Below are 20,266 nucleotides of genomic sequence, written 5' to 3'. Positions count from 1 at the left end.
CGGATCGCTTTCGCAGAGAGAAGCTAACCTCATGTGAAATGTCTTCCTTTCTTTAACATTTTATTCTCGGGGAGAATTCTGTCCACGCAGCCTCTGAGAGAGGGCTCCCTGCTCGCCAAACGCCAAAGTTCACTAAAACTCCCGTGATTTACGGGCAGCTTCCGACTGCCAGCACCTGGCAGACACAGCAACCAACTCAGTCATAAACAGATCGCATACAATTTAATTTTAATGTGCTCGTTAGTCGTAGCACATTTCAGACATAATTGTGAACGCAACACAAAATTATAGCAAAAAGACAATTTTAATGCTGCCGTAGAAAAAAGGGTTATAGGAAGAGTCACATAATGGTGGTTCATTGTCAACAACAAAACAGGGCACAGAGTGTGTTACAGTGTCTGTGCTGTTTACATGCCAATATTTTATACATAGGTTCTCATATGGTGTCAGCTGTCAGTTACTTCTGCAAATTAACTGCCAAAAATGGAGAACAGAATCACTTGGAGAGCCGGTAACCACGGGTTACCTTTCATAAGCCTAAAGATAAAGCTGCAGTGTGGGATCTTGGGAGAATAATTAGGAAGAACAAAACAGAAAGTTACCAATCGAAATGAAAAGGCATCCTACAACATGAAATAGCAACCAAGAGGGCTGGTAAGTAAGTGAAAGAGGTTGTATCACGGAATGCCTCATGACTTTTAAGCAAAGTATTACAGTACAAACATTTTAAAGGCTTTATCAATGCTTAGGAAATACAGTACAAGTTCTTCTTCTTCTTTTTTTTTGTTTTTCTCCTTTTCAAATAGACTTAACCCTTTGAGCACTGAGTTTATTTTGAGCGTTCTTTGATTTCTAATAAATACCTTTAAAAATCATGTGCAAAATATTTATGATGCCTGCCATGGACGTATTTCCTGGCCTCGTTTATTCAGACTGCTCAAAACAAATGATAACATGATGCTAATAAATATGTATAATTTAAACATGAACCTCTATCAATATAGATGTACTGTATAGGAAAACAAACAATCATACTTTGCTTTCAGATAATGTTTCTGTATACTTTATAAATGCTATCTGTGGTATCTTCTGTATAATTTACAATGTTTGCATGTAAAAAAAAAAAAACAAACAAAACCATAGACCTTAAAAAAAAAAAAAAAAAAAAAAAGGAAAAGAAATATACACTATACATAGGCACGGCTTATGCCCAGAGCATAGCAGGTACATAAAACACTGTTGCTATAAATGCAGGAAAAAAGGTCATTTTTAACCACAATCACATTTTTTTCATAAGAGAGTCTGAAATCTATACAATATATACATCTATGTTTCAATGTGAAAATAATATTCTTTTAAATTTCAAGGCGTGTTATACCCCTGCAGACCTGCATAAATGGAGGTTTATATTATTCATTATAACTAAGCTGGTAAGGAGTTTAAAAAACAGAGCTTCATACATTATTATTATTATTTTCTTTTCTTTTTTTAACCAAATTAATGCAAAAGTGCTTCAAAGTACTCAGAGGGCTAAAGATGAAAGGGTGAGGAATGCCGGCACACTCGAGCCGCGTGGAAAAAGTGTGCCCGATTTCGTTATAAATGCTTAATTAAACTGTCTGTTAATGCATGCAGCTTGAAGCATCGGGGGGATGCTCACAACTCAATCCCATTTACACAAAGTTCCAAACACTTGCCACTGCGTTTTAACCTTCATATTTTACCAGTAACAACAGCTGATTATGCACCTCTATTAAACACTGTACAGTTATACAAAACAGTCCTGCCCAGAGTGATTTCTTTGCACTTAAAATAAGAGCATCTGCCAAGAACAAGACAGAGGGGCCTTAAGGTGCCTGCAACAGTTTCCCTCAAAGCAAATTACAGTCATTTGAATCAAAAGCAAACGCTACTGCTTCTCCAACTCAGAGACGTACAGAAGGTGGTCTTCGGGGGATTTCCCGTGTGTTTTGCTAAGGTGAAGTTTAACCGCATGCTTGCTCGCAAAGGTCCGATTGCAAAGTTTGCACTGGTAGGAGGTCCCCAGGTCCTCCTCCGGGGAGGACGTCGCCAGTTTTTCTGAGGGCGACTTGGTTTGTGCTATTTGATTGTTAATCTGTTCGGTGGACAGTTTGGACAAGTCCCGGAGCCGGAAGCCCAGGTGTGACTCCAGGTGACTGATGTACGTGGAGGGAGTCCTGATTTGTGACGCGCAGTCATTACAAAAGAACACGGGGTGGCCGGTGTCCAAGTTTTTGAGGAACTTTGTTCCACCTGTCCTTCGAAGCTGGTATTTCACGTTGGCCAGCCAGTGGCTGATGGTGGTCATGGAGAGCCCGGTGAACCTCGAGATGTGCATGCGTTCCTGGGGGCTCAGGTCGGACATGATGTACTTCCCCTCGGAGGTCTGCCGGAGGCTGGCGGCAAACTGGGCCTGGAGGATGAGCAGATGCTGGGGGTTCCAGTTTGACTGGCGGCCCTTCCTCTTCTGCGCGGGCGTCGCCTCCTCGGCCTCCTCCAGAGTGGCCCCGTCAATGTCAGACTTCTCGGAGATGCTGGAAGGAGTGGAGGACTTTGACGTGTGGCTCTCTGTCAAGTTCTTCAGCATATCGGATATATCTGACAAGGCATTCTCGCGGAGCGGCGAGTTTGACATGAATGATACGACGGCAGATGTCTTTGCCGTTGTCACCGTGGATGAGGAGGTTGCCGGGGATGTGGACGTGGGTGACAAAAGCACTGAACCCAAAGAGCAGCCCTTGTCACTCTTCCCTTTTGTCAAGTCTATGGGCTGGTCGTTGTTGACGTGGTAGAAATAGCGGTCGAGGTGGTCCGCCTTCTTGGACTGCAGGGGCGGCGGCGTGGCCACGGCCGCCTTCTCGGCCAGGCTGTTGCTCATCTTGAAAAGCATGCTCATGGGGTCAAGGGCAGGCAGGGAGGGCTTGGCAGCCTTGCCCAGGTGGATGTTCATGACCGACTGGAGGGCACTCAGCGGGTTCACGAAAGGCTGTTCGGGCGGGTGGTCGGTGATGATGGCCGTGCTGCTGCTCAGGCCGCTGCTCATGGGTTTCACCAGCTCCTTGCCGTTCTCCACCGGCTCTGCCGGGGGGCTCCCCTCCTTGCAGCCGTCCCGCTGGGGGCTGGGGCTGCCCTCCTGGCTTTTGAAGCCCCCGTCGCTGCTGGACGCCTCCATCTTGATGGGCTCGCTGATTTCGCTGCTGCACGGGGACGGGGTGGCCCGCTTGGGCGGAGACAGCTTGCCCTCCGGCTCCTTCGTCTTCTCCTCCGCTTTGGCAACCTTCTCGGTGACTTTCTTCACCAGCTCCTCCATGGCGTGAAAGTTCGTCTTGGGCATGGGCGAGGTCTGGCTGCTGGGGGGAGAGACCAGGGTCTGGGTTTTCGTGGGAGACACAATCTCGCTGTTGCCGAACATGGGTTTCAGGGGCGCGCTCTTCCCCGACGAGCCCAGGGACAGCTTCATCATGTTGGGGAGCTGGTAGGCGGCGTGGATGCTGGGGTAGCCCCCCCAGCTGGGGGTGCCGTTCTGCGCCTTGTTGATCGCCGACGTCACGGTGTTCTCCAGGGATTTCAGGATATCCAGGCCCCCCTTGGGGCTCTCCTCTAGGTCGTTTTCAGTCAAATAGTGGTACTTGGAAGAGATGTCGTATTTCTCCTCTTCTTCGCAGGGCTTCTCCTTTTCCTTGGGCTTCTCGTCGGGGACCGCCTTGTCCTTGTCGACCTCCTTCTTGACCTCCACGTTCAGCTTCGGGGAGACGCTGGCGGGGGTGTTGGCGGGGGACGTGAAGGTGGTGGCGGCCAGGGGCACGGACTGCACCTTCTCGTCCAGCAGGGTCGTGATGGTGGGCGTGACGGGCGTCTCCATGATGGGCTTGCCCTTCTTCATGGCCGAGTTCGTGACCTTGATGAAGTGGCCGGTGACCATCATGTGGGCGGTGAGCTCCTGCAGGGTATCGTGGGAGCTGCCGCACTCCATGCACTTCAGGATCTGGGACTTCCGGGCTTCAAAGTGCCACGCGTAGCTGGCCCCGTTCTGGTGGCCGTACCGGTTATTTGGCGTGATGTAGGGGTTGGAGTTCTTCTGAAGCACGTCGTTGGTGTCGGGCATCACAGCCTTGGGGGTCCCGCCCGTGGAATCCGGGGAGCTGGGGAGCTCCAGCTCCAGCGAAGCTTTCTTCCGGGCGGCAGGGATGATTTTGGCTGCGACGGGAGTCACGGGCTCCTTCAGAGGCACTTTTTGGTAGTGTTTCGTTTTGATCATGTGGACGCTCAGGTCCTGCAGAGACTCGAACGAGTGGCCGCAGTACATGCACTTCAGCACCTTCTGGGCGTCCTCCTTGCCCTCCATCTCCAGCAAGGAGCGCTTGCGGGGCTTGGACCAGCGCTTGGGGTTGTTGTTGTCGGTCTCGTGGTTGTCGTCGCGGTAGTGCCCCGTCTCGTTCATGTGCACGGTCAGCTCCACCAGCGTGTCGTAGGCGGCGCTGCAGTCCTTGCAGCGGAACTTGCTGGCGCCCGTGAAGATGGAGCCGTAGAGCTTGCTGCTCTGCCGGTACAGCTGCACGGTGCTGAAGAGGCTGGGCTCGGGCAGCACGCGGCTCTGCGACACCTGCTGCAGGGTCTTGGCCATGGCGCTCTGGTGCCAGTCGAAGCTCCCACTGCCGCAGCTGCTGCTGCTGCTGCTGCTGCTGCTGCTGCTGCCGCCGCCGTTGTTCTTCTCCGACGACGGCGGGTGCAGGTTGAGGTGCAGGTTGGACCAGTAGGAGTTGGACAGGAAGTTGTTGTACACGGCCTTCATCTGCTCCAGGCTGTCCGACACGGTCGTGTCTTCCAGGGGGACCGCCACCTCCTTGGTCTCCTCTTCGTTCTTGATGGAGCCGCTTTCAAAGTCAGCCATGCGGTCACTGGTCTCACTGATGTGGGACTCGCTGTCCATCTCGTGGCTGGAAAACTCAGCCGCCGGGGAGTTCTGGTAACTGGGGCAGCTCTTGCCGAGCTCCTTCTCCGGGCACATGTACTTGGCCGAGGGCTCCCCATCTGCCGTGCTCTCCTCGGGGTCTATATCTTCTTCTACCAGGGCGGCAGCCTTTAACTCATCGGAAACGTAGGCTGCCGTGGTGGTAACAGGTGGGAAAGAAAGGAGAGAGACGGGGAGAAGGAGAGAAGGAAGGAAGGAAGGAAGGAAGGAAGGAAGGAAGGAAGGAAGGAAAGAAAGAAAGAGAGAAAGAAAGAAAGAATAAAAAAAAAAAGCATTAGTTAAGTGTTGACCTTACCTAGAGAATGTTCTCGACTCTCGGGAAAAATGCAGCAAGGTAGGCCGGGCACATGTATTTGTAAAATTAAATAGTTAAAACGTGGTGTTTCTTTGGAGCAAAAAAAAAAAAAAAAAAAAAAAAAATCTGCTCTTCAAACATAATTTGCCACCTTATTCTTCTCAAGGGGCAACAGCTTGAAATTAAAACTAAATTTGAAATTAATGAAGCACATTCTGGAGGTGGCATTCATTTCTAAAGTAATAAATTACTTGTATCAACCTCAGAGACAGCAGTTCCTGTCTGTCAATTAATATGTCTTATGCTTCTCCTACCCCTAATGCATTTCTTAACAGACAGATTCACAATTTAAATTAAGCAAGCATTTTTTACTCATTACATTTTTGAGGCTCAATCTTTAATAAATATAAAGTACGAAAACATCAATAAAATTTTTACGAAGTAAAAAGAAAGTACATCAATTGCAATAAATTAAAAGCAAGGTTTTGTGGATTATTATTTTTTTTTTCTTTCTTCCTTCTGGAAAACTAGGTCTCATAAAAGCTTATAGTAAGTTTTCCTACCAAGGGATAGGCACTGGTTTGTTCCCGATGGGAGGGAAGGCCTTGACCCAGCCCTGGCCCCGTCTGCCGTGTGAACATTCAGCCGTTTTCTCAGCCACCTGCACACACACTATCCATGCAGAATTATGTCAGAACAAATTCAGGAAAATTGGTATGCGGTGCTCATTCCTTCTGTATAAATATATACAAGACCTTCCAGTGGACCTTACAAATGTCAAAGTGTTTGCTCTTTAGACTACTTTGTCAATATTTACTCAGCATAAGCTTCATGGGCATTCAACAGGGATCTTGTCTTTCTGGAAGCAATGTAACTGGGGATATAAATCCAGTGTGCACTTCCCGAGCAGGTGGAGGGCAGGGCTGAGCAGCTGTGGGTTCTAGAACAGACACATCCAGAGACGAAAAGCCAGGAGAGGAGTCGCGTTAATGGAACAAAGTGATTTATACATACATATATATATATATATATATATATATATATATAATATATATTTATATAATATTGATATTTATATATATAAATATATATATTTATAACTTAGATATAATATATTTATAATTATATTTATATATAATATAATAAATATATATATATATATATATTGTGTGTGTGTGTGTGTGTGTGTGTGTTTGCATCAGAAGACTGCTGGGCGAGTGTGTGAGGTGGCTGGAATGCCACGGCATGGGGTGTCCAGCTTGACCCAAACACTACAAAACTGAAGACAAACTCTCATAGAAGAAAAGGAAGCTTCGTTTGTGGAATTTACTTCCAGAATTTTAAAGATGTGCCTCCTATCGATTTATCGATTTGACACCTGGGCGGGGGGGGGGGGGGGGGAGAAAAACCAAAAACACCAAAAAACCAAAAACACATGACTCTCATATTTAAGATTCCCCTGAAGACAGATATTTCCCCCCTTTGCTCTTTCATCCTGGTCATTCCATTCCGAAGTCTCCCTTTGAGCGCCAAGAATTCTGAGCAGAGACAAGAGTGACATCCCAACACTGAGGTCATTGGAACCGCGATGGGAATAGCGTTCCCAGTACACACATTCGTACGGGCAGGGGTATGTGAGGCAGCCAGGCATGGAGAGAGACCAGGAGTCACAGTTTGCCCGGAACGGCCCTGATGTTAGCACTGAAAGTCTTGCACCCCGAGGAGCCTCTCGGACCTGGGCAAACCAGGTCAGCCGGTCACTCTCGCCGGGGCACACACGGCAGGGGCAGGCCAGAGCATCCGGGCAGGTCCGCACTCCTCTCGGAGAGGAGCCGGAGCAGAGAGTGGTGGGGCTTTAACTGGGCACGGCCTCCTGTCTGCAGAGATGCCTCGGGTGCCCAGATGCATAATGTTTCCATCAAAGGGGCTTCATTTTGGACACGAGGGAAGAGAGGAGGAAACCACGTGGCCCATGTCCCCACGCCGGACATGTGAGGAAAAGCCCGGCTTTGTTGGAAACAGAGATGGACCCCAGAGCCCCTTCTCTCCTGAAGGTGGTCCTTTGAGCTGCAGTTGGCAACGTGAGCCCACACTCTGGGCCCTTTGCTGTCATGATGGCTCCCGTGGAATTCAGTCTGCGAGAGGCAACAACCGAGAAGTGGCCCTAACCTCAGGCAGCTATGGGAGGCCACTGGGCAGTCCGGAGAAGTGGGGGGCCGATGGCAGACACAGGAGCCCCCTGAGGCACAGAGACTCCCAGCTAAGAGAAAACCCAGCGGCTCTGCCAGTCCGCTGCCTGAGCACGGGAGCCCCCGTGGAAGCCTCCACACACAGGCCTCCCGGAGCACCCCCACAGGCCCCGCACCTGTCTGACCCGCTCCCGCCCCCAGAGGGGCCACCACCGCACCTCGATATGCTTCGTGAATCATTCCGCCATATCAGAACGCCACCAGTCTGGTGACTGGGGAAAGTAAGGCCAACCTCCCTGGTGGGAACAGAATCCTGCTCTGAAGAAACTGAAAAAGCCTCGGTGCCAAGGGGCACTGGGTCCTGGGGAGACCCTGGCCTTGTGGTGGTTTCTGAGGCTCCTGATAAGCGCACTCACACACCACCGTGACAGGGACCTCACCACCTACCAAGACCGCCATTTTCTCATCAGACCCTTAGGCTGAGCCTAGGACTTCTTCCTCCCCCACCCCCGACGGCTCTTCCCTCCACGCTAAATTCAATTGTACGGAACTTGGAGACGTTGTGAGGGCGGGGAGAGTTATAGGAGAAGGAAAGGTGCATTCACTGGGCAAATCCGTACCAAGGACCCACACCCACCAGGCGAGGCAGGTGCACGCAGAACAGTATGGCACTTTCTTTCGCGAGGCCTCGATTTCCCCGTCCATATGAGGCAGGGCACTGGATCAGCGGGGTCGTCCCGTGTCTACTTCCCCATTTTACAATGTGTCTGAGCAAAAGGTAAACTGAGGTGGAAACATGCTCACTCCTCCAAGCACGGGCTCCTCATGAGCATCCAGCCAAGGCATCTTTAGTCCTTTCTTCTCGGGGCCGAGGAGCAAAATCCCCCTGGCTGGATAGAAGGAAGTCCTCCCGGACACGGGGACAGTTAATGTCCAGGTCAGGCAAGGAGGGGAGCGGACACTGGGTGTCTCCAGTCACTGTCACAGGGGATAGCGGGAAGTCAACTGGGGCGGGGGTGCTGGGTGAGAAGCTGGTCCCCGCCCCACCGTGATGCTGGCCTTCAGGGGCCTCTCCTCCCTGGGAGTCAAGGGCAGACACCATCCCCCACCCGGACCTGACAGTTAATCACACAGAGCCTCGCGAAGCTTGGCTCCTGTGAACCCTTGTTTGAATTCCTTGCTGCTTTTTAACCCTCCGTATGCTCTCGTCTGAATTCTCCAAGGCAAGGACCCCGTTTTACATTGTCATGGTTTTATTTATTTATTACGTATGTATTTATTTATTTAGTGGGAGAGGGAGAGAAAGAGACGGAGAGAGAGTGCGCTCGAATACAAGAGCGAGTGGGGCAGGGGCAAAGGGAGAGAGAGGGAGAGTGAGAGAGAAAGAGAGTGAGTGAGTGAGAGAGAGAGAGAGAGAGAGAGAGAGAATCTTAAGCAGGCTCCAGGCTCAGCACGAAGCCTGACGCGGGGCTCGATCCCATGACCCCGGGATCATGACCTGAGCTGAAATCAAGAGTCAGACACGCAACCTACTGCGCCACCCAAGAGCCCCCACATTGTCACGGTTTTGCACATAGTAGGTGAGCAGTAGCTACTCCCTGTCTCCTTTGGGAAGGGAGTAGTTGGAGGTCACGTCCAGCAGGAAGAAGCTCGTTACCAGCCTTTGTAACAGGCTCTGTCCGTCCTTCGTCCCCTCCAACACCAGCCTGGGCAGCCACCAGCACCCCCCGTCTCCTCAGTGAGCCCCTGCTCCCGCCCCTCCCATCTATCCTCCGTGAAGAAGCAACCTCGTCCCCACATGCTTACTGATCGGCAAGCTAGTCAGGCCAACCCCCCACCCCAACGCTGCTACACCCTCGGTGACTTCCCATCTGGCTTGGAAGAAAGCTCAAATTCCTCAAAGCAACCCTGAAGTCCTCCCCTGGTCTTGGTGTCACTTCCTCTCCAGCCCATCAGCTTCTAGCATGTGCTGACGTCTCTCCCACTTCACTTTCCACTGCTGACCGCTCTCCTGGAAACCCCAAGGCAGATGCAAACAAGGAGAAGGTGAGCCGGTGTCCCCCCTCCCCAGGCCAAAGGTGGGGCTTCTCCGGCCCCAAGTTTTGTCCCCTTAGCACCCTCTCCCCTCTTGTGACAAGACACAGCACACGATCACTTGCTTACAGCGGACGTTCCACGATGCTCTGAGGGACCATCCGCTTCACGTGGCCAGCGCCCAACCATCTCCCCCCGCCCCGTCCCCCAGTATCTGCTGCAACCCTATTGTCTCAACATATATCCATGGGATGGATGGATGAATGAATGAATGAATGAATGAACGAGTGAACGAACACCACAGATGACTTCTTCAAGCCTCTTGCTAGTTGCCCAAAAACATCCACGTGGATCCAGACTCTGGCCAGTCCCCGAGCAAAGCAGATGTCCTGGGGTCTGATCCAAAGTCCCTCCTGGATCAGTGCTCTCTGAGCGGGGCTACTTCATGGGGAAGGGCAGGATGACGGCCCCCACCCCTGAGGAAGAGAGGAGGGAACACGGCAGATGGTGTCTCCTCGCCCCGGAGGCACCCAGGCGGCTCCCACACGTGAGTACCCCTCCCCAAGAACGCACTACCACCATCGTTCTCCTGTCTCGGACAGATGACACTGAAGCCTTTGCTGCGGGCTGCAGTACAGGAGGCAGCTGAACCCCCGAGTGGGGGTGGGGGGCTCTCATCCAAACCAAATCAACAGCTGCAACGACGCAAAGACACAGGAGGGAGTGGAGGCCAGCAAGCGAGTGAGGGGCGGGCCGGGGCGCTGCTTTTCATTTTTTCCCCCAAACGGCTCAGTGGAAAAAGTTTCTCTCCACGAGGGGAGCCCTTCCAGATCTGCTGCAACTGCCTCCCCACGTCCACCCCCCACTCCCTCTCCCCTCCACGGAAAAGAAAGCGCTTCAAGCAGCGGCACGACAATCCATTGCTCCAGAGCTCAAGGCCAAGGGCATGTTTTCGGACAGGTGAGTGAACTGAAGAACCTCGTTCATGCAGAACGAAGGGGGCTCTTGGGTAGAGACACATGTTCGTGTGAGACACAAGCTCTCAAAATTACAAGAGTTCCCTGCAAACTTCCCCAGCCTGATGCCCCTGGAATGTCAAGGATAAAAAAAAAAAAAAAAAAAAAAAAAAAAAAAATGGCCGTACCTAACACGTGTATGTTTATGAACCATTTTCCTATTCATTGCATTTGACCCCCTCTAGCCTGGAAGGCTGATTCAATGATTTCCTTTCTGAGCTGGAGGAAGCTGGAGCTCTGACAAGTTAGGTGGGACTCTCCCAAGGCTGTGACTTCACAGGAGTCAGCGCAGGGGTAAAGGCGATTTGACTCCGTTCTGGGGGGAATCACACAGGAGTGTGGAGCGGGCTGCTACGTCATGGCCTTCCCTGACTTGTGGGGTTCCATGCCTGCCCTTCCAGGGGGTCCGAGCGCTCCCGCCTCCTGAGACTCGGCCACCGGGACGATGGACCCGTCCTGTCCGAGGAGTGCAAAGCCAGCCCTCAGGAGGCGGTCGCTCCCTCATGAGTATTTATCATCGTCGTTAACTAAACTCAACCACTAGGTAAAAAGAAATTAATACGTTTGATATAAACATAAAACAGTAAGCTGGGGCATAATGGAATCCATTTCCAGGCAAGTGGGAATTACCTTCATCACATTGTTGTGAATCTCTCCCAGAAGGGAAGGGAGAAGGCGTTGAAGTGTCCCTGTTGGAGGGGTGGGGGGAGCTCTCCAGCCCCAGGGGCTGTGGGCACAGCAGGGGAGCAGGGGATGCCTGCAGTGGGGGGTGGAAAGAAGGGAGAAAGGCCTGGCTGTGCCCTGCTCCCAGAGGCAACATCAGAGTAAACCCTCCTTTGGATTTTCGCATTTCCTGGACTGCAGTGAAAGTTCAGAAGTCAAGTGCTCTGTTTTAGTAAGTGCTCCCTTTTCCAATTCCCAAGACCCCCTGGGAAGGGGTTTTGCCCACTACAGCCTTCCCGGATTCCCTTTCCCCTTCCCCCATGTAAGGGCAGCCCAGAGGAATATCCCAGGACTGGGAGGGAGACAGGGGAACTGGCAGGCAAGAGGACAGACGCCTGTTCAAGTCCCAAGTCCTGTGCTGGGCGAGGGAGCAGGGGAGGAGCAGAGAGGGGAGAACAACAGGAGAAAAATGGGAGAAGGAGAGGAGAATACACAAGGATCAGGGTTTGGGGGAGACAGACAGGGAGAGACAGAGATACAGACACATATAGGGAGAGACAAAGAGAGAGAGAGAGAGACAGAAAACCGGAGACAGAGAGAGGAAGAAAAAACAGAGGCCACGGAGGGAGTGAGAGGTGGGCAGCGATGGACGTTGGAGGAGAGACAGGCAGGTGAGATGACTCCAGGGGCCAGGACGGAGGGCGGTGAGTACAGAGAGGGCCTGAGCTGGGAGTCCTGGCTGAGGGGACAGGGCCCCGGGGGCTGCCCCGGGTCAGTGCCCAAGGCTGGAGACTCAGGCCTCCCTGAGCACTCAGATTTCCAAAGCAGGTTTTTGGTTTTGGTTTTGTTTGTAGAGAACAATTTAACCAGCCTAGAGAGCGACCAAGAAGTTAACGGCTCAGGTGACCCTGGTGAGCAGAACAGGGGAGGGCTGAGGGAGGCCGTCCTGGGCAGGGGATACCTGCTGTCCTGCTGGGCCTGGAAACCCCAGGAGGACTAGGCCCTGGAGCCTGCAGTTAACCTCAGCGTTCCCACAGGATCACCAACGGGGCGTCTTGGCCACCTCTGAAACCCCCCCTCTCGCCACACCTGGGCCCATGACAAAGCAGATTCCTGGCAACAACAGGGGATAGCTGCGAACCCCACCACCACCACACCCCCCCTCCCCCCGCCACGGCCCCAAGGGGAGAACCGTCAGTGAGGGCGCAGGCCTGAACTTGGGAGAGGCCTGCCAGTTTCGTCGGTGTTCCTGCGCTGTGATTTTTCATGTTACAATGAGTGATGTCACAGACGATGAGACCCAGCTCTGCCACGCGCTGTTCCTGTGACCATGACACTGGCTTCAGGTCTCTGAGCTCCAAGTTCTTCCCAGGCGTGGGAGAAGGAGGGGAGAAGTTCCCGCCACGCCTACCTCCCAGGTGTTTGTGAAAAAGCAAGGACTTCATAAGGAGCGAGGGCATAAGGGCTTTTCCCAGGGAAAAGGACTCCGCAAATAGAGGTAGGGCTCCAGGGACCTGCACAAACCCAGGGACCCGCACTGAGGGGTGGGGGGCTCAGATCCAGGCTCCGGGCTGACTCCCGCTCCCAGGTCCCCAGATCTGCATGCTGCTTTCCAGAAAAGGGGGTTGTGGGGAACCTGCAAAGCCTGCTGGGCAAAAGTCCCCACGCGGCACCGGCTGTGCTCCCCCGCTCTCTGGCCACCTTGTGGGCTGTGGAGAAGGCAGAAAGCCAAAGAGGAAGGAGAAGAAGCAGGGGGAGAAATGATGGGCAAGGGAAGTAGGGGAAGTAGGCGGAGGAAGGAAGAGCGGCGCCCCCGCACCTCCCCACCCCCGCAGGCATGGGCCATTCTTAAGACATCTGGGAAGGAAGCAGGCAGGGTCTTCACCAAGCCTGGCTCACCCCACATTTCCATGCCTGTCCCAGGCTCTCTAATCCGTGGGGGTGATGGTTAGAGCCAGGGACCTTTCACTCAGCGCCCACAGGGACGGCCACCTCAGGCGCCGAGGCCCCTCTGGCCAGTGTGCCTGCAGCCACCTTCTCTAGGCCGAGCCCAGCCCCACATCAGGTCAGTTTCTGCCTTGAGTCGCTTTCTTCTTTATGGGGGAGAGAGCTCAACATCCCTGAGAACCCCACCTCAATCTTCCTTTGTTCTAAACACACCTAGAAAATCCAGGCAGACTGACCCATTTCACGCAAGCATTTCTGCTCATCAAAGGAATCACATTAAGTGCCCATACACTGGGCCCTCAGGGTTATTTTTACGCAGGGCTCTCTTCCGTGAGCACTGCTGCATCTGTGGCATCTGCCCTGTCCGGTGCAACTCGATTTGGGACCCAGAGTTACGCCCAGATGTCCTGAGACCCCGCAAAATGGGCTGCCAGGAGCCCCGGAGGGTGACAGGCGGGGGGACAGGCAGGGTGCTCGGGTCTGGCTGCCCATGACAGAGCACTGTCACCCTGTAGGCAGCTCCCAGCACCCTGATACGCAAGGGCCCCGAGAAGGGAAATCTCAGAATGGAGCGCGTCCTCCTGGACGCTGGCTGGGAGGGGGTTCGGAGGAACAGCACTGATGTGGGATTTGCTTGCTGTGCCCAGAGGAGAGGAGATGGCAGAAGGAAGCGAGTGACGGAGTCGGGGGGAGCTTGGCCAAATGCGCTGGGGAATACCAAGGTGATTAGATTGAGCTGTGGGCCTGTTAAGACACTCACTAGACAGCAGAGGGAGAAACTTGATTCCAGGGAAGGAGTGTGCATGGCTCGGTACCCGGGACGACACAATCCGGCACTGAGTTGTCTCCATCCATCCACCTGGGCACCTAGTGTCACCCAAGCCATCTGGAGCGATGGAGGTCACAGGCTCTCGGGATAAAGAGAGATGGCATTCTTGGATGGCCCCAAGGAGACGAGGGGCCTCCCAGGCATCCCTACTGGGCACTGGGGCTTCCCAGGAACCAGGATAGTCCCCCAAAGGGCCAAAGCTGGGCCAGAGGAACTAGGAGGGCATGGCTTGGCTCTGGGGGAAGGAAATGGTGGCTGAAGCCACGGTGGTCAGGACTTCTCCAGAAGGCCGGCCACATTGGGATGACAACCTCTCCTAGATTGATTGCTCTGCCCACTAGCAAGGTCAGGAATATTAATTTTGTACAAGTTAATTTGATGTAATGTGCAAGACGAACGCTTGTTCGGGTGCGTATCACTGTGCTAATAAAGCTGCTATGCTTTCATGCCAAGGAAAGCATGGCATTAGCTGATTGGTGCCTAAAGTCAGCGTGAATCAGGCCATGTCACCCTCCAGCAGTCGTTCAGGCCACAACAGGCTGCTGCTGATTCCTTAGGAGGCCAACAGCAGCAAGGTCCAGGGGACACCTCCCAGCTGCTGGAAACCCCAGCCTGTTCTGAAGACTCAGCTCCCAGACCAAGGCCTGTTCCTCTAGATGTGGCAGAGAAACTTCCAGAAGCCAAACATGGAGCTCCCACCCCAGGGTCAGAAACGCACTTCTGAGGGCTCCTCTCTTTGGATTCTTGTTGCAACCAAAAAGCCTCATTCGGCCATCTCGGCAGCAGCCCTTGTGGACAACCTCCCTCCCCTCCCTGAGACCTTCCCTTTCGGGAGAGATTGCTCAGACAAGGAGGAGGCCGGGAGCTTGGGAGGCTCCCCACGGTCAGCAAGGGAAGCGAGCTCCCTTGGCTCTAAGATCACACTCACCCCATTGCTTCTGGGGACACGCTCTGCTACAGTCTGAGCACCTATCACACCGCAAAGAAAAATCAATGTATCCAAGGCACGGTCCCACTGAAAGCAATTGCTCCCGACAAATCCTCAGACAATAGAAAGTAAATGAATACTCAGTTTGGGGACTCTCTGAGTTTCCTCTGTTCTCGGCTTCAAGCACACTTCATCCAAAGAAAAATCCTCTCACCTTGGTGGAATTTCAGATAGCAGCAAATAGGGCGTGGGTGATTTATTAGGGGCAAGGGATGTGCTCAGACTTCTCATGTTGCACACATGAGCAAGGGTCAAGTTTGCTAATGGCTATGAAGAATCATGCCTTACACACCTTCACCTCTGGAGCATGGGATCTTCTGGAAGCTGGACAGAGTGATCTTCACAGGATAGTTTGTGGTTCCCAATGAGGCAGCTACTAAACCAAGGAGAACTCTTGCCTGTCTGCACACTCAATCATTTCAAAACCTGGGAGAACCATAGTTGAGAATAGGGCAATGGGTTAAGGAAATTTTGGGTAGTCCTTACGACGGGCCTCTTCAAAGTGGGTTATACACGTACAACTCGAATTCTTGTTGGGCCTCATTGGCCCTCATGGCACCAAAAGAATGATTTTAGTGGGCAGTTAAATGGATGGCTTCCATGAAAGGTGAATGAAGACTTACATGGAAGAGGAGGCAATTGACGCACCCAACTGATGTACCCACCCACCCATCCACTCACCCATCTAATCATTCATACATCCACCCACCCACCCACCGATCTGCCCATCCACCGACCCATCCATCCATCCATCCATCCATCCACCCATCCATCCATCCATCCATCCACCCACCCATCCATCCACCCATCCACCCAACCATCCACCCATCCATCCACTCACCTATCCATCATCTATCCATCCATCCATCCACCCATCCATCCATCCATCCACCCACCCACCCATCCACCCATCCACCCACCCATCCATCCACCCATCCATCCATCCATCCATCCATCCACCCATCCATCCATTCATCTATCCACCCATCCATCCATTCATCTATCCAAAAATTCATCCCTTCATCCAACATTTATATGATATAAATCCATACTCTAGATGTGTTATTTAGGTTAGGAATAAGAAGTTGCTAAAATAAATTAAGTCAGAGTCACAGGTTTTACTTTTACGTAGTCAAGATGGTTACATAGATCACAAGGGCATTAGAGGATCATATACCCTCATTCACTTCTTCCATATTCAAAGCCCAGCATAACCAAAATCATTTTGCCTTCCCAGTTTACCTTCCACGGCTCACCTGTCCTTGGACACACAAGCCACCCTTCCCTGATAACACTCTTTTGGCCTTCCTTGGTTTACACATTTCTTCTACTTTGTGTAACATGCACCATTTTTTCATACCCTCTCCCTGGCTCTCCAAGGCCCTGCCCTTTCCACTTCCCCCAGGAAGCCCCTTCTCACCTGTCCCTCAGTGACGACACCATGAATGGAAAAGTCCTCTCTAAACTCTAACTTCTAGAGAAATATAAGGAATGATTATTGGCATAATTGTTTATATGTCTCTTCTGGTGTTTATCCCATGTAGTTTTTACGACAGCTAACCACGGGCACAGACCATCTCTCTATGTACACCTACCGAGGCAGGGATCGGGCATTCCTAACCTATGTGCCCTTCACACAGCCTGGAGGGTCAACACCCTTAGAAACTCCTGGTCTAGGGGCGCCTGGGTGGCGCAGTCGGTTAAGCGTCCGACTTCAGCCAGGTCACGATCTCGCGGTCCGTGAGTTCGAGCCCCGCGTCAGGCTCTGGGCTGATGGCTCAGAGCCTGGAGCCTGTTTCCAATTCTGTGTCTCCCTCTCTCTCTGCCCCTCCCCCGTTCGTGCTCTGTCTCTCTCTGTCCCAAAAATAATAAAAAAAAAAAAAAAGAAAAGAAACTCCTGGTCGAGGGGTGCCTGGATGGCTCAGTCAGTTAAGCGTCTGATTCTTGATTTGGGCTCAGGTCATGATCCCAGGGTCGTGGGAGGCTCTGTGCTGACCGTGGAGCCTGCTTAAGATTCTCTCTCTGCCCCTCGCCTGCTCCCCTGCTCGCTCTCTCTCTCTCAAGATCAATAAACTTAAAACGTAAATACATAAAAAGAAACTCCTGGTCAAATTCACATCCTTAGGTAAGATCTGCTTAGTCTAAGAACCTCTAAACACCAAGGGTCCCCTCAGGCAGGAGTCCGCACCAGCTCCCTTCACACGCCCAGACGCAGGGCAGGGCAGCCCGAGAGCCTTCTGACCCTTTATGTCACTCACTGCCATTTCACAGGACAGACACGCTAAGCAGAGAGTCAAGGCCACGGGGTTTCTCAGGAGTTCTTGACAAGGGTGTGCTTATTTTATGACCACAGGGAAAAGTGAGAGGAGAATGCTCCCAGTGACCACAGAGAAGCTCAGCCCTTTCCTCCCTGCATGGTAGGGAACCAGCATGGTAGCCACCTGCATCAGGAGACCCTCCTGCGGCCTGTAGGAATGCCAGGGAACAACTCAGCACCCAGCCAGCACTCAGCCAGCACTCAGTCAGCATTGAGCCAGCACTCACCCAACACTCAGCCAGCACTGAGACAGCACTCATCTAGAACTCAGATAGCACTCACCCAACACTCAGCCAACATTCAGCCAGCACTCATCTAGAACTCAGATAGCACTCACCCAACACTCAGCCAACATTCAGCCAGCACTCATCTAGAACTCAGATAGCACTCACCCAACACTCAGCCAACATTCAGCCAGCACACATCTAGAACTCAGATAGCACTCACCCAACACTCAGCCAACATTCAGCCAGCACTCATCTAGAACTCAGATAGCACTCACCCAACACTCAGCCAACATTCAGCCAGCACACATCTAGAACTCAGATAGCACTCACCCAACACTCAGCCAACATTCAGCCAGCACTCATCTAGAACTCAGATAGCACTCACCCAACACTCAGCCAACATTCAGCCAGCACTCATCTAGAACTCAGATAGCACTCAGCCAACACTCAGCCAACATTCAGCCAGCACACATCTAGAACTCAGATAGCACTCACCCAACACTCAGCCAACATTCAGCCAGCACTCATCTAGAACTCAGATAGCACTCACCCAACACTCAGCCAACATTCAGCCAGCACTCATCTAGAACTCAGATAGCACTCACCCAACACTCAGCCAACATTCAGCCAGCACTCATCTAGAACTCAGATAGCACTCACCCAACACTCAGCCAGCACTCAACCAGCACTCGTCTAGAACTCAGATAGCACTCACCCAACACTCAGCCAACATTCAGCCAGCACTCATCTAGAACTCAGATAGCACTCACCCAACACTCAGCCAACATTCAGCCAGCACTCATCTAGAACTCAGATAGCACTCACCCAACACTCAGCCAACATTCAGCCAGCACACATCTAGAACTCAGATAGCACTCACCCAACACTCAGCCAACATTCAGCCAGCACTCATCTAGAACTCAGATAGCACTCACCCAACACTCAGCCAACATTCAGCCAGCACACATCTAGAACTCAGATAGCACTCACCCAACACTCAGCCAAAATTCAGCCAGCACTCGTCTAGAACTCAGATAGCACTCACCCAACACTCAGCCAGCACTCAACCAGCACTCGTCTAGAACTCAGACAGCACTCACCCAACACTCAGCCAACATTCAGCCAGCACTCATCTAGAACTCAGATAGCACTCACCCAACACTCAGCCAGCACTCAACCAGCACTCGTCCAGTATTCAGCCCCCGCACTCACGTGGCACTCAGACAGCACTCGGCCAATACTCAGCCAACATTCAACCAGTACTTACCGAGCACTCAGCAGCACTTAGACAGCACTCAACCCGTACTCACGCAGCACTCAGCCAGCACTCACCCAACACTCAACCAGTACTCACCCAGCATTCAGCAGCACTCAGTCAGCACTCCACCAGTACTTACCCGGCACCCACCCAGCACTCAGACAGCATTCACCCAGTACTCAGCCAGCACTCAGCCAGCACCTTTCTAACACACACCAAGGTTCGCTAATACACATGTGACCACCATTTACACGGATAGGTCACATCCAGGATAGGGATGCCATCTTCCCAGACAGTTTGAAGAAATCAGATTTCAAATGACTTATAATTTTGACTGACGTATATAAATACTCATTGACTTCAACTTCATGTCTATTTATTAAAATGGGTTTTCCTAAACCAGTATATAGACAGTGCCTATTGGCTGGTTGGCATTACATTACATGTTTCCCTTTAAACATCCTGTCTCACTCATGTATACTGACATTTGTATAATCTGACTTAGGTGTTTCTTGCACTGGATTCAAGGACGCTCATCACCTCGCCATCCTTCAAAGAGAGAGAAGAGGGGGGGGGAAAAAAGAAACTTAACACTCTAACGGCTTAGTGTATTTCATAATCATTTTATGGAGGGTAATCTAGCAGCATATATCAAATTTGAAAATACGTATATTCTTTGACCCAGCTGGGAACCTAGACTACAGAAATAGTCACATATGTGAAAAATAAAATAACCCTCTATGTTGAAAGATGTGCTCAGTCACATTCTGTATCATATGAAAAAAGTGGGACATCTATGCCATGAAACAATATGCAGCAGTTCACAAGAATAAGAGGGAAATTCCGGTACGTCAAATCAATACCTGCTAAGGCTACAAATGCACCTGTTCTGTGACACAGCAGTTCTCTTCACAGGTTCCCACCCAGCAGAAATGCAGATCCAGAAGACCGGGACCCTACTATCCTTTGGCACATCATTTGCAGCAGCAAAGAAACTCCGAACGGCCCAACTGCCCATCGACAGCAAACGAACACCCGTATCGTGGCCTATCCATACAACAGAACCGTCTACGGCGGCGAGGACGAACCAACTCTTATCCAAAACACCCGGAAGAATCTTACAGACGTAAGATCAAGGCAAAGACACTGTACACGAACGACTGTATACTCTTTGGATCTACTTACACAATGTTCAAACTTGGGCAAAACTGATGTGTGGTGTCCCATTGGGAGAGAGTGACTGGGTGTGGGCAGTGTGGGTGTGGGACTTCTGGGGTGATGGAATGTCCTGCTTCGGATCTGGGCCCTGGTTACACGGGTGCGTCCACTTGGGGAAAACTCATCAACCGGTACACTCCTGTTTGCATCCTGCCTTTTTGCCTGTTACACTGCATTAAAAGTTGACTTTAAAAAGAATAAGGCAATTCTGTAGATTCTGATGTGGGAAGATGTCTAAGACATACTGTCAAATGGGGAACTGTTTTCTGTGTGAGTTAGCGGTGTGGGGTTG

At 51.7% G+C, this 20,266-nt stretch overlaps 1 protein-coding gene across 2 annotated transcripts in view; it reads right to left on the bottom strand.

Moving 5' to 3' along the window:
• Nucleotides 1-285: 285 nt before the first annotated feature.
• TSHZ3 (teashirt zinc finger homeobox 3) overlaps nucleotides 286-20,266 on the bottom strand; it is a 72,194-nt gene continuing 52,213 nt past the window's right edge. For both annotated transcript variants that reach the window (XM_045442579.1, XM_045442580.1), the window contains exon 3: nucleotides 286-5,124. In XM_045442579.1, coding sequence (XP_045298535.1) covers nucleotides 1,910-5,124 — 3,215 coding nt within the window. In that variant the 3' untranslated portion in view covers nucleotides 286-1,909. The remainder of the gene's footprint in view (nucleotides 5,125-20,266) is intronic.

Source organism: Leopardus geoffroyi, chromosome E2 (assembly GCF_018350155.1).
Source record: "Leopardus geoffroyi isolate Oge1 chromosome E2, O.geoffroyi_Oge1_pat1.0, whole genome shotgun sequence".
NCBI classification, from domain to species: Eukaryota; Metazoa; Chordata; class Mammalia; order Carnivora; family Felidae; genus Leopardus; species Leopardus geoffroyi.
The sequence above is the reverse complement of the archived record's forward strand: the minus strand, read 5'-3'. Positions and strand labels throughout refer to the sequence as shown.